General features: G+C 36.4%; 1 protein-coding gene across 11 annotated transcripts in view; it reads left to right on the forward strand.

Annotated features, from left to right (window-relative positions):
* The window catches only part of Scmh1 (Scm polycomb group protein homolog 1), a 195,840-nt gene that overhangs the window by 144,284 nt on the left and 36,797 nt on the right, over window positions 1-14,759 (forward strand). For 10 of the 11 annotated variants that reach the window (XM_076860640.2, XM_076860635.1, XM_076860631.2 and 7 more), the window contains one exon: window positions 12,965-13,197. The exons of the other annotated variant lie outside the window; for it this stretch is intronic. In XM_076860640.2, the coding sequence (XP_076716755.1) occupies window positions 12,965-13,197 (233 nt within the window). The remainder of the gene's footprint in view (window positions 1-12,964; window positions 13,198-14,759) is intronic. 11 annotated transcript variants of the gene reach the window in all.

A 14,759-nucleotide genomic window follows, 5' to 3' on the forward strand; every position in this document is an offset into this window, starting at 1 on the left:
TTATTAATTTGTCCCATCTTATTTTGAGAATAGTGTCTGAAAACACTGTATTATTATGCACCTTTATTTCTCCTTACATCTCAAGTAAGCAGTATTTTATGGAACATTTATAACTAAGTATGATAAATTTATTGTGCTTACATAGAAGAGTATCTTTATTCTAAAGATATAAATGTGGAATGATTGGCAGACCTTAAAATGGAACCTGGAGAAATGTGCCAGAGTAAAACAGTTTAGTTTTTTAAACAGAACTATGTTCATTCTGTCCTGGATAACTATTCTTTTTACTTTATCACTGTTCATTGGGACATGGATGCTTGGAATTTATTTTATACCCTCCTTCCCTATCTTTTGCATTAGGATCTTCTAGAACATTGACTTCATGTATTAGTTTTCTTAAGATCCTAGATGATTCTCTTGATCTTTTCTTCAAGTATATTTGGCTTTTTTAAATTTGTTCTTGGTGACATAGTACCAAAGAGAGCTGTCCTGTGTTTTCATGGAAATAGCTTCAAGCTTTCATTCTTTATCTATTACTTAAGAAAGTCTTTGTGATTAGCTTCTGTTTTCAAATCAACTTTAGTCTAATTTTACACACTACCTGTATACATTTCCTATTGTTGATAAGCTGGATAACCTGCCCTTTTCACATACACTTTCCCAATTTCCTCTCCACCAACTATGTGATACATTGTAATATACTACTAACATGTACCTTTCCTAACTTTAGGTTATACATACATACATGCCATTTGACTTTGGGCATGTGATCCCTTTGGAAATTAACATGTTCAGGGAGTTGTATAACTAAAATCAAAATACTAGCCAAAATCAAATCCTAGGGATCCTAGGGTGGTCATCAAAACTAAATACTGGTGAGTAGAATCAGAGAGCAAGCCTGAAACAGACATCAGCAAGGCTTAGAGCCCAAAAGATCAGAGATGAGAACCACTAATAGCTAATGTCAAATCTCAAGGAACATATAAAGTAATGGAAAAAGTCCAGATTTTATTTTCCAGGGATTGCTAGTATAGACCCAGTGGACCTACTATTGCAAGTTTGAAATGAGTGGTAGTACTACTAGCACTAAAAATATATACACTGATTAAAGACTTACATATTGAAAGTACTAATTAGAGAATGAACAGTTCTCCTGTTTCCACAAAACATGAAGTTATATTAGTGTAGTATTTAGCCAAAATATTATTATGTCATACAACTAGTATGTAATGGAGACATGATTTAAATTCAAGTTTGTATGGCTCTAAAGCATATTTATAAGCCATCAACCCAGGTTAGATTGGAATGACTCACTGTGGAAATGGCCTTAGAGAAATGTGAGGTAAAGTCCAACATCTGTGTTCCAAAGAGGTCTTCAGCTTTTAATTTATTGCATATATGGACTGACAGAGCACACGCAAGGGAAGGGTCCAGATCATCATTTTTTGGCCTATGTTGTAATAGATGAAGAGTCCCTGTTCTATCAAAAGCTAGCCTTTCTACTTGTTTTCTTGATTGCATAGTTTCTTGCCTCTCTCTCACCTACATCACTAGTTGCCTCCCCCAAACCCGCCTTTCTAAAACATGCAAAGGTATTGTCAGCATTTGAAGATATTCTGATCTCTAATCTCTCCCTTAACTTTGCCTCTCTGTTCCAACTAATGCCCCATGTCTCTGACGTTCCACAATGAATTATTTTCTATTGCTGTTGTTGCAATTAACCAGAAACTTAGTGACTTAAAACAATGCATTTATTATCTCGCAGTTCTTTGGGTCTGAGGTACAGGTAGGATCAGTGGTTTCTCTGTTCCAGTCTCACAAGGCCAAAATCAAGGTGTCAGCTAGCCTGAGTTCTTATCTGGAGACTCTGGAGAAGGGTTTGCTTTCAGACTCATTTAGAATGTTGGGGGTATTCAATTTCATGTTGCTGTAGGGCTAGGGTCTCTGTGTCCTTGCTGACTGTTGGCTGGGGGCCCATACTCAACTTCTAGAGCTGCTCACATGCCCTGGCTTGTGGCCCCTTTATCTTCAGTCATCCAACAGTGAGTCAAGTCCTCACACTTCGTTTCTCTCTGATCTCCCCTTCTTTACCATTTCTCCTGCCTCTTGCTAGGGAATGTTATTCACTTATTAAGATTCATGTGAGGGGCTGGGGTTGTGGCTCAGAGGTAGAGCACTTGCTGAGTTCAATCCTTGGCTCTGCATAAAAATGAAATAAAGATATTGTGTCCACCTATAACTAAAAAATAAATACTTTTTAAAAAAATAAAAATTCATGTGATTAGATTGGGCCAACTTAGATAATGCATGATAATCTCCCCATTTAAAAATTTTAATCATAATTACATATACAAATCCCTTTTGCCATGTAAGTAACATATTGACAGTTTCTAGGGATTAGGGTGTAGGCAACTTTGAGCATCCATTTTGCCAACTATGCATAGTTAAGGCTTCTAAAAATACCAACCTATAGTTGCTATTTCTATCTTCATCTTCCATTCTATTCTGTTCTTAGCCTTTTAAAATTGTCCTCCATTCCCACTGATCCAGTGAGGCAGCTCTTAGCAAGAACACAGTGACTTCCCTTGCTACAAAGCCTTCCCTGCACTCATCATGCATAGCCTGTCAGTCATTTTCAGCACAATTGATCACTCCCTCCTCCTTGAAACACTACTGTGGCTTCACTTCTGGGACATCACACTCTCTCAATCTTCCTTTCTCTGTCCCCCCTCAGCCTTCTGTCTCCCCTGGCTCTGGCTTCTTAGTCTCTAATTGCTAGAGTGCTTCAGGGCTCAGTCCTAGGTCCTCCTGTTTTATCCTACACGTACTCTCCCTAAGTGATTCCATGTCTATAATGCTAATGACTACCAAAATTATATCTCTATTCTTGACCTTTCTGCAAACTTCAAACTCATTTATTTGACTGCCTGTTCATCATCTCTAGAGATCTAAAAGTCATTTAGAACATAATATAACCAAAAGAGATTTTCAATTCCTAACCCACCCCCTTCCAAATCTATTCCTCTTCTAATTTTTCCCTATCTTGGTAAGTGACTAAAAACCTAAATTTCATCCTAAATTCCTCCTTCCCTCCCTGTGCTCCATTTAATTTAGCAGGGCTGTCATCTCTGCTGTAAAACCGTACCTTGTATTTATCTACTTCTTTGTACCCTCATGTATATCATGTTATTCTCAGCCACCATCATCTCTTGCATGGACTTTTACAAATAGCCTCCTAATTAATGTCTCTTCTTCATTTTTTTGCCTGTTTAGAATCCACTCTCCCCAGAGGATCCATCCAGGACAACCTTTTTTTTTTTTTTAAAGAGAGAGAGGAGAGAGGAAGAGAGAGAGAAATTTTAATATTTATTTTTTAGTTTTTCGGCGGACACAACATCTTTGGTTGTATGTGGTGCTGAGGATCGAACCCGGGCCGCACGCATGTCAGGCGAGTGCGCTACCACTTGAGCCACATCCCCAGCCCCAGGACAACCTTTTTCAAAATTAAATTAGACCATGTCCTTACCAAGACCCAGAAGGCCCTTCCTGATCTGACTTCTTCTATTTTTCTGATCTTGTACAATTATTTCTTTTATTCATTCTGCTGCAGTCTCTCTTCCTTTTTTCTTTGCAGCTTTGGCATCTACTGAGTCATCTGCCATTTTTCTGCGGTTCCTCACATGCCAGATTCCTTCTTATCATTCCAGTCTCAATTCAGCAGAAACTTCATTCACCAATATACTCCAAGTTCATATAGCATAACCTGCTACATAATCTATTCTCAATACTGAATGTTGGATGAATGAGTAAACGGATTAGTGAATGGATGAACCTTGAGTTAGTAAAAAGAAAGTTGTATGGTATGATAGAAAGTGCAAAGACTCTTAAGTTAGACATTGTCAATTCAAATCCAACCCTCTTTATGGGAAAGGAGGGGAAAACTCTTTATTGGTGGCCTTGGCCAAGTTACTTAGTGTTTCATAGGCATGAATTTAAAACTCATTGTTTTAATCGCCAATGGGTGCTGCTTCATATCCTTCCCAGTGCAATTTAGTGGTAAGGAGGATTGTCCATTGCACTTAGTATAGCACTGCTATTGCACTTAGTATAGCACCCTTTTCATACTAGGTACTCAATAAAAGTCAGTTTCTTTCAGCAAGATGAACTCCATCATTAGGGAACATGCAAATGCCAACCATTGCCTCCATTTGTTCATAATCTTAACAGTTTATATCTGCTTTTTGGGGGGCGGGGGGGCATCAGGGATTGAACTCAGGGGCACTTGACCACTGTGCCACATTGGAGGTGTGGGATAGCTAACTTCCCGGTAACTGTAGATAGTAACTTCATCTACTTTATTCAGGCTGCATATACCAAGTTTCTTCACTGAAGAGTTACTATTCTCTCTTATAATTAGCTAATTGTCTTGTGGAGAAGTACTTTGAGACTACAAATCACCGACTGTTTTTTACTTAGAGACAGGGTTTCACTGAGTTGCTAAGAGCCTCACCATTGCTGAGGCTGGCCTTGAACTTGTGATCCTCCTGTCTCAGCCTCCAGAGCCACTGGGACTACAGGCATTAACCACTGCGTTTTAGCAACCTTACTTGTCATTATTATGGCCAAAAGAATAGGATGAGTAGTTACATACAGTGTGCACAGATGAGAAGAAATTTATCAAGGAGGGGAAAACAGTTCTACATATCTTCATGTGCTGTGATTCTGTTTTAGATATGCTTCTGTCTTTGCAGTGAACCTTACCTTTGCCTTTTCCATGTGTAGATCCATATTACCTACACTGTGTCCCCTGGCAGAGTCTTTATGTGTTAGAGCTAGAAGATTCCTTAAATATCATGTGCACTCTTCTCAAGTTGAGTATAGCATCTCTTTTGAACCATACTTATTTCACCTTATTATGGACGTAAGCCCCAAAACACTACCCACACATCTTCATATAACCATACTCATAACTCCATTCCTCTCTCCATACTGATTGCTCTGTATCCTTACCCACCCTTCACCTGTGCCCTTTCCTAATTACAAAATCATTAATTGTTTCAATGACTAATTAAAATATCACTTTGAAATTTTGCCTCATAAGCCTCATTTGCCTATCTCACTTGTCCCTTCCCCTTTCCTTGCAATATTAGTCATTTCTCCTCTAGGTTCTTATAGCCCTGTATATGTATGCATTTCGGCACTGTCCCCATGAGTCTCTTAAGAAACTTTTTGACATAATTTTAACTTAACATAATTTTGCAACAGTTATATAACAATTCCTTGTCATTTCACCAAGATTCCCCAAATATTAACATCTTATCCCATTGGCATTAGAAGTATCATGATACATAATACATTTTTCTGAACCATTTGACAATAACTTACATGATAATTTCTTTACTACTAAGTAGTATAGTATGTCTTTTCTACAAACAAGGGCATTTTATGTATAACAGTATTAGTTTCTAAATCAGAAAATTAATATTGATATAATACTAAGAATATATATTTATTAAAACCAGAAAATTAATATTGATACATACTTGTGTCTAATCTATAAACCCTATTCATATTGTGTCAATTGTCCCAATACTGTAATATCTTTTAGGAAAAGAAAACTCTGATTCATGGATTGTCATGTCTCTTTAGTCTCCTGTAATCTGGAGTAGTTCTCTCCTTCTTTCTTGTCTTTCATGACTTTAATATATTTTTATAAATATTTGTCCAATTATCGTACAGATTGGCTCTCAGTCTGGTTTGTCTGGTGTTAGCTCATGATTAGATTCATGTTATGTACAGTATGACATTTTTCTCAAAGCGTTGCATTTGGAGGTGTGTGATAGCTAACTTCCCCGTAACTGTAGATGATAACTTCACCTACTTTGTTCAGGCTTTATATACCAAGTTTCTTCACTGAAGAGTTACTATTTTCTCTTATAATTAGCTAATTGTCTTGTGAAGAAGTGCTTTGAGACTACAAATGTTCTGTTTCTCATCAAATGTTCACTCTGTAGTTTTAGCAACTACTGGTGAATCTTGCTTGAATTAGTCATTTACAAATTATTTTCTAATTTGCTCATTTCGTAGACAGTTACTAACTAGGATTCTAAAATAAGCAAGAGGTTTCCCTTCTTCCCTATTTATTTGTGTATTCATTTAGTTACCACACATGAATTCCAATTTTATTCAGTGAGTTATAATTTGTTATTATCATTTGTTTTGATGCTCAGATTGTTCCAAGCCAGTGAACATCCCTTGAAATTGGCATGTGTCCTTTTGACATGGCCCCATCCTTCTTTGAGCACCTCATTACCTTCTGACCAAGTTGTTCAGGCTTATTTTGTATCTTCCACACTCACTGAATTATGCTTGATTGTGCAAAGATGTCCACTTAGCCTTCTCAAGTTTGTACTCCTCTAGAGCAAGAATCATGCTTCTTTTTTTCCAACATAGATACTTATTAAGCCTGGATATTCACTCTTCAGTTAATCTGGTCAAATTAATTAACACATAAAATGACAGTCCTTGGACTCCTACCAGTCTAGAGCTATCTCCCCTACCTCCTAGGCTATATGACAGAGTGTGCTCAGTGAACGCTCCAAAGATTAGAATCGTGCCTGACTCTGCCACTTTCACTTCTCCAAGGCTCACTTTCTTCAATTTCAAAGGAGGTGATAAATGTCAGCCTTCACAAGATGGTCATGATTGCCAAGTGTAATCACTAATGTGTAAGAAGAACTTTATCAAAGTACTGTTGATTAAGAGTCTAATTCTGTTAACCTTAGTAGCATAAAAATTTTCCTATCCTTTGTCTTTCTCTGAAGTAAGATAGGGATTAAATTATTTAATTATTTACTTTTGGGAAAATAAGAGAAGATTGTTTTTAAATTATAAACTCAGAGTCACGCCATGGGGACAAGAGTAGAATTAGATCCTTGGTCTCCTGATACCCCTCCATTTTTTTTTTTTTTTTAACTAGGATAATTAAGTTAGAATGTGGCAAGGCAGGTCAGGCTTTCCTGATAGAAAGAGCTTCCAAATCTTGTAGTCCCTCAGGATAACTTAAGAAAATCCATTTACTAAGAAGCTTTGAAATTAGCACATTGCCTAATCTGTACTAACTACTCACACAAGACCTGCATAACCTGATTTTTCAGAACTGTTCAGTATAATTATTTGGTTTCCTCTGTCCAAGTCTTTCAGGCCAGAGTGAGCAACCTCTTCTCCTATTGGTATTGTGGACTTTTATGTCTAGCCTTACAGAAAAAAGAGAAGTAAAATTATTTTCTACATTTTTATTCTGTAAACCTATCCTGAGTACCAACTAAGAACTTATCATTTTGTCAATATGATGGCAGAAATTCCAAAGTGAATCACTTACCTCCCTGCCCAGTTTACATTCCATGGTCTATTTATTACTGGAGAAATCTGGGGCAATCTTGGGGTTTAGAATGGTCAATTTAAAGTGATATCATTTGGGCTGGGGATGTGGCTCAAGCAGTAGTGCGCTCGCCTGGCATGCATGCGGCCCAGGTTCGATACTCAGCACCACATACAAACAAAGATGTTGTGTCTGCCGAGAACTAAAAATAAATATTAAAAAATAATAATAATAATAATAATAAATAAAGTGATACCATTTACCTTGTTCATTTACTCAAGCTATGGTATAGAATAGGTCGAGTATTGAATTTAATGAAGGTTATTTTTTTTCCTAGACAAATCTAGAAAAAAGAGGGCAAGGAAGTGATTTTAATTATAGATCAGCAGTTCCCAAATCTTTTGATCTCAGGGAACTTTTATATCTTTAATGACCCCAAAGAGCTTTCATGAATGTCAGTTCTCTCTCTCCATATTAGTATGGTAAAAATTAAATCTTAGGCTGCTTTTTTTTTTCTTTGCACTTCTAGGAATCAAACCCAGGACCTCATGCATGCTAAGCAAGTGCTGTACCACTGAGCCCCATTCCAACCCCAAACTAAGAACTTTTAAAAATGAGAATATACAAGCACATATTCCATGGGAACAACCCAAATTTCAATTACTATAAAAACAGATTAATAAAAATTGTATATATGTACACAGTGGAATTCAGCCTTAAAAATGGACAGGGAGAAAAAAATCCTACTATTTGTAACAACTTAGATAAACCCAGAGGACATTTTGCTAAGTGAACGAAGACAGTCATGAAAGGACAAATACTATATTATTCCGCTTATATGAAGTATCTAAAATAATTAAATACATAAAAGCAGAAAATGGAATGATGGATGCCAGAGGCTTAGGAAGGGGCTATGGTTATAAAGTTTCAATTACATAGGTGAATAAGTTTTAGAGATCTGCTCTACAAAATGGTGCCTATAATAACAATATGTATTGTGCACTTAGTATTTTGTTAGGAGGTTAGATCTCATGTTGTGTTCTTAATACACATACACACACACACAGACTGAGACATGAGGAAACTTTTAGTGGTAATAAATGTTTATTGTCTTGATTGTGAATCATGGATATATGCATACATCCACATTCACCATGTATACATTCACATGCATATTTATATACAAAAAGTATACACAGAAAGCTGCTTTTTTAAAAAAAATAATAAATAATGTATTTAAAGTAAATAGAATATACAAGCACATGTGACATTATACACGTAACCTCTGGAAGATTCCTACCACAATGGAATGCATGTGAAAAGAAAAATAATGTTTAACATCATTATTAATATGCACAGACCCTCAAAAGGTTTTTTAAGGGCCCCCTTGGGTCCCCATACCACACTCTGAGAACTGCCAACTTTGTAACATTTTTAAAATCTTTATGTGTGCATGCACATGCCAGTACTGGAAATCAAACTAAGGACTTCACTTATGCTAAGCATGTCCTTATCAATAAGCTACACCACAGCCTAAATCCATTTTATTTATAGTAAACATTTAGATTGTTTCAAGTTTAAGTTATTACAAATAATATTCTATGAGCATAAGTTTACACATATGCTGGTATACATGTGCAAGAATTTCTCATGAATTTATACCTAAAACTGGAATTGCTGAATCATACTATATCTTCAAATTTATTACATAATGCATATGGTGCCCCCAAGGATCCCTTATGAATTCAACATCAGACAGTAGGCTACACTTGGCATCAAATATTACTTCATAGACAGCATGCAAATTTTGTCAATTGTTCTAATATCCTCTTCCCAAAACTTTTTTTTTGATGCAGGCTCTGATACAAGATCATTCATTGCCTTAGCTGTACATTACTTTAGTCTTCTGAATCTGGAATTGTTCTGTCTTTTTTTATGATATTGACAGACCAGTTATTATTTTGAATGTGCCTCAGTTTTGGTTTGTGTGATTCATGATTGCTGACTATGGGCAGAAAGAACACCTCTGTGAATTGGTACCCTCAGTGCATCACATCATGTCAGTGTGTCCTATTTTGATGTCAACTTTGATCACTGAGTGGAGGTGCTACCTTTCTTAGATCACTCTTTTCACTGACTTCTAGAACTTCACACTCTTCTCATCTTCTACATTCATGGGTCACTCTTTAGTGACCTTTGCTGGACCCTCTTCTACTTTACAACTTCTAAATATTGGAGTGTCTCAGAAACAAACTTTTTCTTCCTTCTTGACTCTACTTATATCCAACAAGATCTCATCTAGTTTCATGGCTTTACATACTGATGATTCTCAAATTTTTATCTCTAGTCCTGGCCTCTCCCTTAAATTCCAGACTCATATATTAAATTGCCTAATTAGTATCTCCATATTTTGATATCTAATAGGTACCTCACAAAAAGCATATTTAAAAAGTAAATTCTGGGTTTCCTATCCTGGTGAATGACATCTTTATTCTCCCATATTCTAATAATATCAGATCATCCATGACTACTCTATTTTATTAAATATAATTTTTTTAAAATTTTGATTCTTGTTAAGTTACTGAAGCCGACCTTGAACTTGCAATCCTCCTACCTCAGCCTCCTGAGTTGCTGGGATTATAGGCATGTGCCACCATGCTAAATATGACTTTTTGTTTTAATTAGTTATACATGACAGAAGAATGCATTTTGACACATCTTACATAAATGGAATATAGTTAAATATGATTTTAATTGAACCTGTTCAGTATAATTCTGTGTTTTCTGTTTTCTAATTTTCTGTTTACTATCCATGCTTGTCGGCTTTCCTTTCAAAGTGTATTCTGAATCCAACTATTTTTCAACCTTTTCAATAATATGATTATATTCTAAAATTCCAGTTCACCATTATCTTTTGTCTTTTTTGTTCATTTATTTTATATTGATACAGTTCATTTCCAGCACCCAGAAGACTCACTTATGCTCTCTCTTAATCAAAACCTTACCTACTCAATACCCCCAAAGGTATTCACTATTCTATCATTAGATTAGTTTTTCTATTTTCAAACTTAATATAAAGGGAATCATATATTCTGGTTTCCTTTGTCTAACATTTTTTGCAATGAGATTTATCAATTTTGCTGCATATAACAATAATTCTTTTTATTTCTGTGTATAGTATTTTCCCCCCTACAAATATGCCACATTCTAAAAATCTATTCTTCTATTGGGCAGTTAGACTGTTTCCATTTTTGCCTTTCTATGAAAGATGCTGTGGTACATATTCTAGTGCATATCATTTGGTGGTCATACTCATTTATTTTGGACATAGACGTAGGTGTGGAATTGTTAGGTCATGGGATATACATGAAGCAATTTTTCAAAGTTATTTAGGTTCACAACAACAATGTTGAATTTTAGTTGCTTCACATCTTTACCATTGTCTGGTATTGTCAGTCCTTTTGATTTTGGCAATTTGAGTAGAGGTGTAATAATGGTTTTAATTTGCATTTCTCTGACAATAATATTTAGCAACTTTTCGTATGTTTATTATCCATTTTTATATCCATCTTTGTGAAGTGCCTCTTGAGAGCCATTTTTAAAATTAGGTTGTCAATCTTTCTATTACTCATTTTTACATATGCTAGATATTATTTTTCTCACATATTTTTTTCTACTCCCTGAATTGTCCTTTTCAGTTTTAGTTTTGTCTTTTGATGAATGGAGATTTTTTTCTTTCTTTTTCCCCCCATGGTGCTAAGGATGATAAAACACAGGGCCTCATACTTGCTAGGCAAGTGCTCTACCACTGAACCCCAGCCTAGAAATGTTTTCTTTTAATGAAGTTATATGCCATTCTTTTCCTTTATAATTAATGCTTTTGTACCCTGTTTAATTAATTCTTTGCCTAACCCAAGTTTTGATGATTTTCCCCTTGTGTTATTCTTCATGTTTGGTGTTTTTGTTTCATGTTAATTTTATTATCTAGTGTGAGGTAGAGGTCAAGTCTCACTGTTTTCCATATGGATAAGACTTACTACAGTTAACATTGATTTCTGCATAAACTTCACTATACTTGGAGAACATATTCTGCATTTTTTACCCATCTGCTGTAATCAACTGGTTCCTTAATTCTACTTTTGCCCCACTCACAGGATATTTCAGAGCAGTTCCATGTCACTCCCGATTCAGAGACTCCCCTTCATTCCTAGAATAAGTTCAATTCATTTTCGTGTCTGCAGAGTCCTACTCAGTCTTCTTGCTGCTCCTTCTCTAACCTAATCTCTCTCTACTCTCCCTTTTGCTATCTCAGTTTACTGACTCCTTCCCATTCCTCAGACACACTAACATATTCCTATTTCAGAATCTTTACCCTTGTTACACTCTATAGTTGGAAGGTTCTTTCCTCAGATCTTTGTAGACTTCTGCCTTTGCCTCATTTGGGAGCTCTGTGTAAATGTCATCTCCTTGAAGAGGACTTTTGGTCCACCTCAGTTTCCTTACCCTTACACTTTTCACTGTCTGATGTTATCTGTGTATTTGTTTGTCAACTTTCTGTCTCTCCCTCTAGGAAAAAATCTCCGTGAGCTTGGAAACTGCTTTTTCACTGTTCTATTGCAAAGGCTTAGAACAGTGCATAACTTGTAGTAAGTGCTCATTAACTTTTGTGAAATGAATTAGATATTCCTTATCTCAAAAAAATCTCAATTTAAGGATAAGAGTAAAATTAAGAAGCACTCTAACACAGAAATCTACAAAATCCTTTAGAAATTGGGGAGGGCTCTACTTGAGTAGGGCATGGTCAGAGAAGGCCTCAGTATGGAGGCAGCCCTGGATTGAGGGCTGAAAATTTAGTGTTATGTATGCTTAACCAAGAATAATAGAGAGCTTAATATGTAGAACTATTGGAACACAAAGATGGGTGACAGGAAATGACATCAAACATAATGGGGCGGGGGGGGGCAAGATAGGGGCGAAGACACAAAAGCCTTTGAAAATCATGATAAAGAATTTAAACTTCTCAAAGGTATTAAGGAGCGAAGGATTTTAAGGTAAAGAAACATGCTGTCAGATTTATATTTCCATGTGTTTCACTGCTCCTTGCTACAATAATCATATTAAAACTTCAAGTTGATTGATGTAGACTTGGTCATCAGTACTCAGTTTCAAAACAGAGTCCTTATCGCATCTCACTGCATCACCTGGTGAAGCCATCATTTTCTCTTCTGAGCCTTGTATCTTCATTCTCAGCAAGAAAAGATTGTGCATTCCTTAGAGCCATTCTAACCCAGAAGCTGTGGTTTTGATCATGTACCTCAACTTGGACTTAGGTCACAATGCTTCTCTAAGATACCTGGGGAGAAATTTTTAATATTTTTGCTGCTAGAAATAATTTAAAACCTTCAATTCTAGCCAATTAAAATTCAGCTTTCTTCTGAATTTTTTTAAACTTTTGGTTCAAATGACAGGAAACTAGTTCCCTAGTGCAAAAGTACCTCAGCAAAAGTGCAAATTCTTTTTTCCTTGTCTGGGATGGGAATGCAGGCAAAGGAGGGCGTGATAGAATGAGTCTTTTTCTTGCAGTTGTGATTCCAAAGAATCCCTTCCCTGCGTCTGATGTGAACACTGAGAAGCCCAGCATCCACAGCAGCACCAAAACTGTCTTGGAGCATCAACCAGGGCAGAGGGGGCGTAAACCAGGAAAGAAGCGGGGTCGAACACCCAAGACCCTTATTTCCCATCCCATCTCTACCCCATCCAAGTCAGCTGAATCTTTGAAATTCCCAAAGAAGAGGGGTCCCAAACCTGGCAGTAAGGTAGGTAAAAATGTGGGATTCCCAGAAAGGGGTAAGGGGCTATAAAGGGGTAATTCATTCATACCAGTTTATCTCGGAAAGCAGCAGATCTGTTCCTATTCCCCACCTAATGTATGACTTTAAGAGGAATATCCTAAACTGTCATCTCTACTTAGCTTTTTACCTGGGAGTTGATACTATTAGAAATATAATAGTGGAGACAAATTTTGACATTGATGAAAGTTACTCACATAAGTGGGGTGGGATTCTATCTAGTCTTTCATAGGAGGAAGACTCTGCTCCTTGTTAACTTTCCCAATGTAGATTCCCAGCATGTGAACAGAAAGAGCAAATTATTCTGTAAATATTTCTTTTGCTATCACTCCCCCTTCTGTAAAAAATTATTAGATACCTACTTAGTGTCAGGTTCTGAATTAGACACCATTATCTCACATCATGTAATCTTCACAAAACTCTGGAGCTTGTGTTAATGTTATTTTATTATTAAGTTGAGACTTATGTATGTGAAGTGATTTTCCTAGGTCCTAAGCAAGTACATAGCAGAGACTGTATTGATTGATCCCCCAATCTTCAAATTCCAAGGTCACCACTGCCCTATCATGTATTTACTCTGTACATTTCCTAAGGGACTTAACACCTCTAGTTTTGGAAAAAGTTACTAAATCAAGCTCCTCTGAGTACTATTATTGGAAGTACTAACTCTTAGACATGCCAGTTCTTCATGGATATCTTCCCTAAGGAAAGCATTGATGTGAAGAGGAGGCTCTTCAGCAGCTTCTCTAGGGCCCCTCTACCATCCCCTCCTCATTAATTCCTATCAGTGGATTTCTCAGACTCCTTCCTGAACTAGAATATCTGAGTTCCAATGTGGAAATGATGCCCAGTTCCTCCTGGGCAATCCATTTCAGTCTCATATTCTTCCCTAGGGCTAGTTAGTTGATTTATTTGTTTTATTTGTTTAGTAGATTAGTAGCTCCAACTAACTTCAGTCCTTATAGAATATAAACTCCTCAAAGTCCTCAATAACCTAATCTTTTTCTTTTCTTTTTCTTCTGCAGTGCCTTGTATGTCAGTCTCTTGGGAGATGTTCAGTATGTGCAGAATGGATGGATAGATGGATGGTTGGATGGATGGATCAATGGATGGATGGATAATTTAAAATGATGTTACCAATCTCAGTTGTCTTCTACTAATTGGCTTTAAACACTCAATGTCACTTCCTAATCTTCCTATATAACATATGATATATCTGAGCTATTACCACTAACCCCTAACCCAGGTCCTGATTTATTTTTATCTCTATTATATTCTTCTTTCTCATGTTGTGGAGAAAAGGCTGAAGGCCCTAGGGATGCCAAAGTCAGAGAAGCCATAGTTTTGATGATGTGAACACATTGTAAAGATTGTCAAAGAGGAAGAAAACTATCTGTGGGACTCCAAAGACTGAAACAATAAGCAGATACTTAAGCAGAAGGTCTTTGACTCAACATAAAAGGAACAGTTAATTATATCCCAAAATGGGATTAGAGGTCTTTTGCTAGAGACTGGTGACTTTATGAGAG

Source organism: Callospermophilus lateralis, chromosome 7 (assembly GCF_048772815.1).
Source record: "Callospermophilus lateralis isolate mCalLat2 chromosome 7, mCalLat2.hap1, whole genome shotgun sequence".
NCBI classification, from domain to species: domain Eukaryota; kingdom Metazoa; phylum Chordata; class Mammalia; order Rodentia; family Sciuridae; genus Callospermophilus; species Callospermophilus lateralis.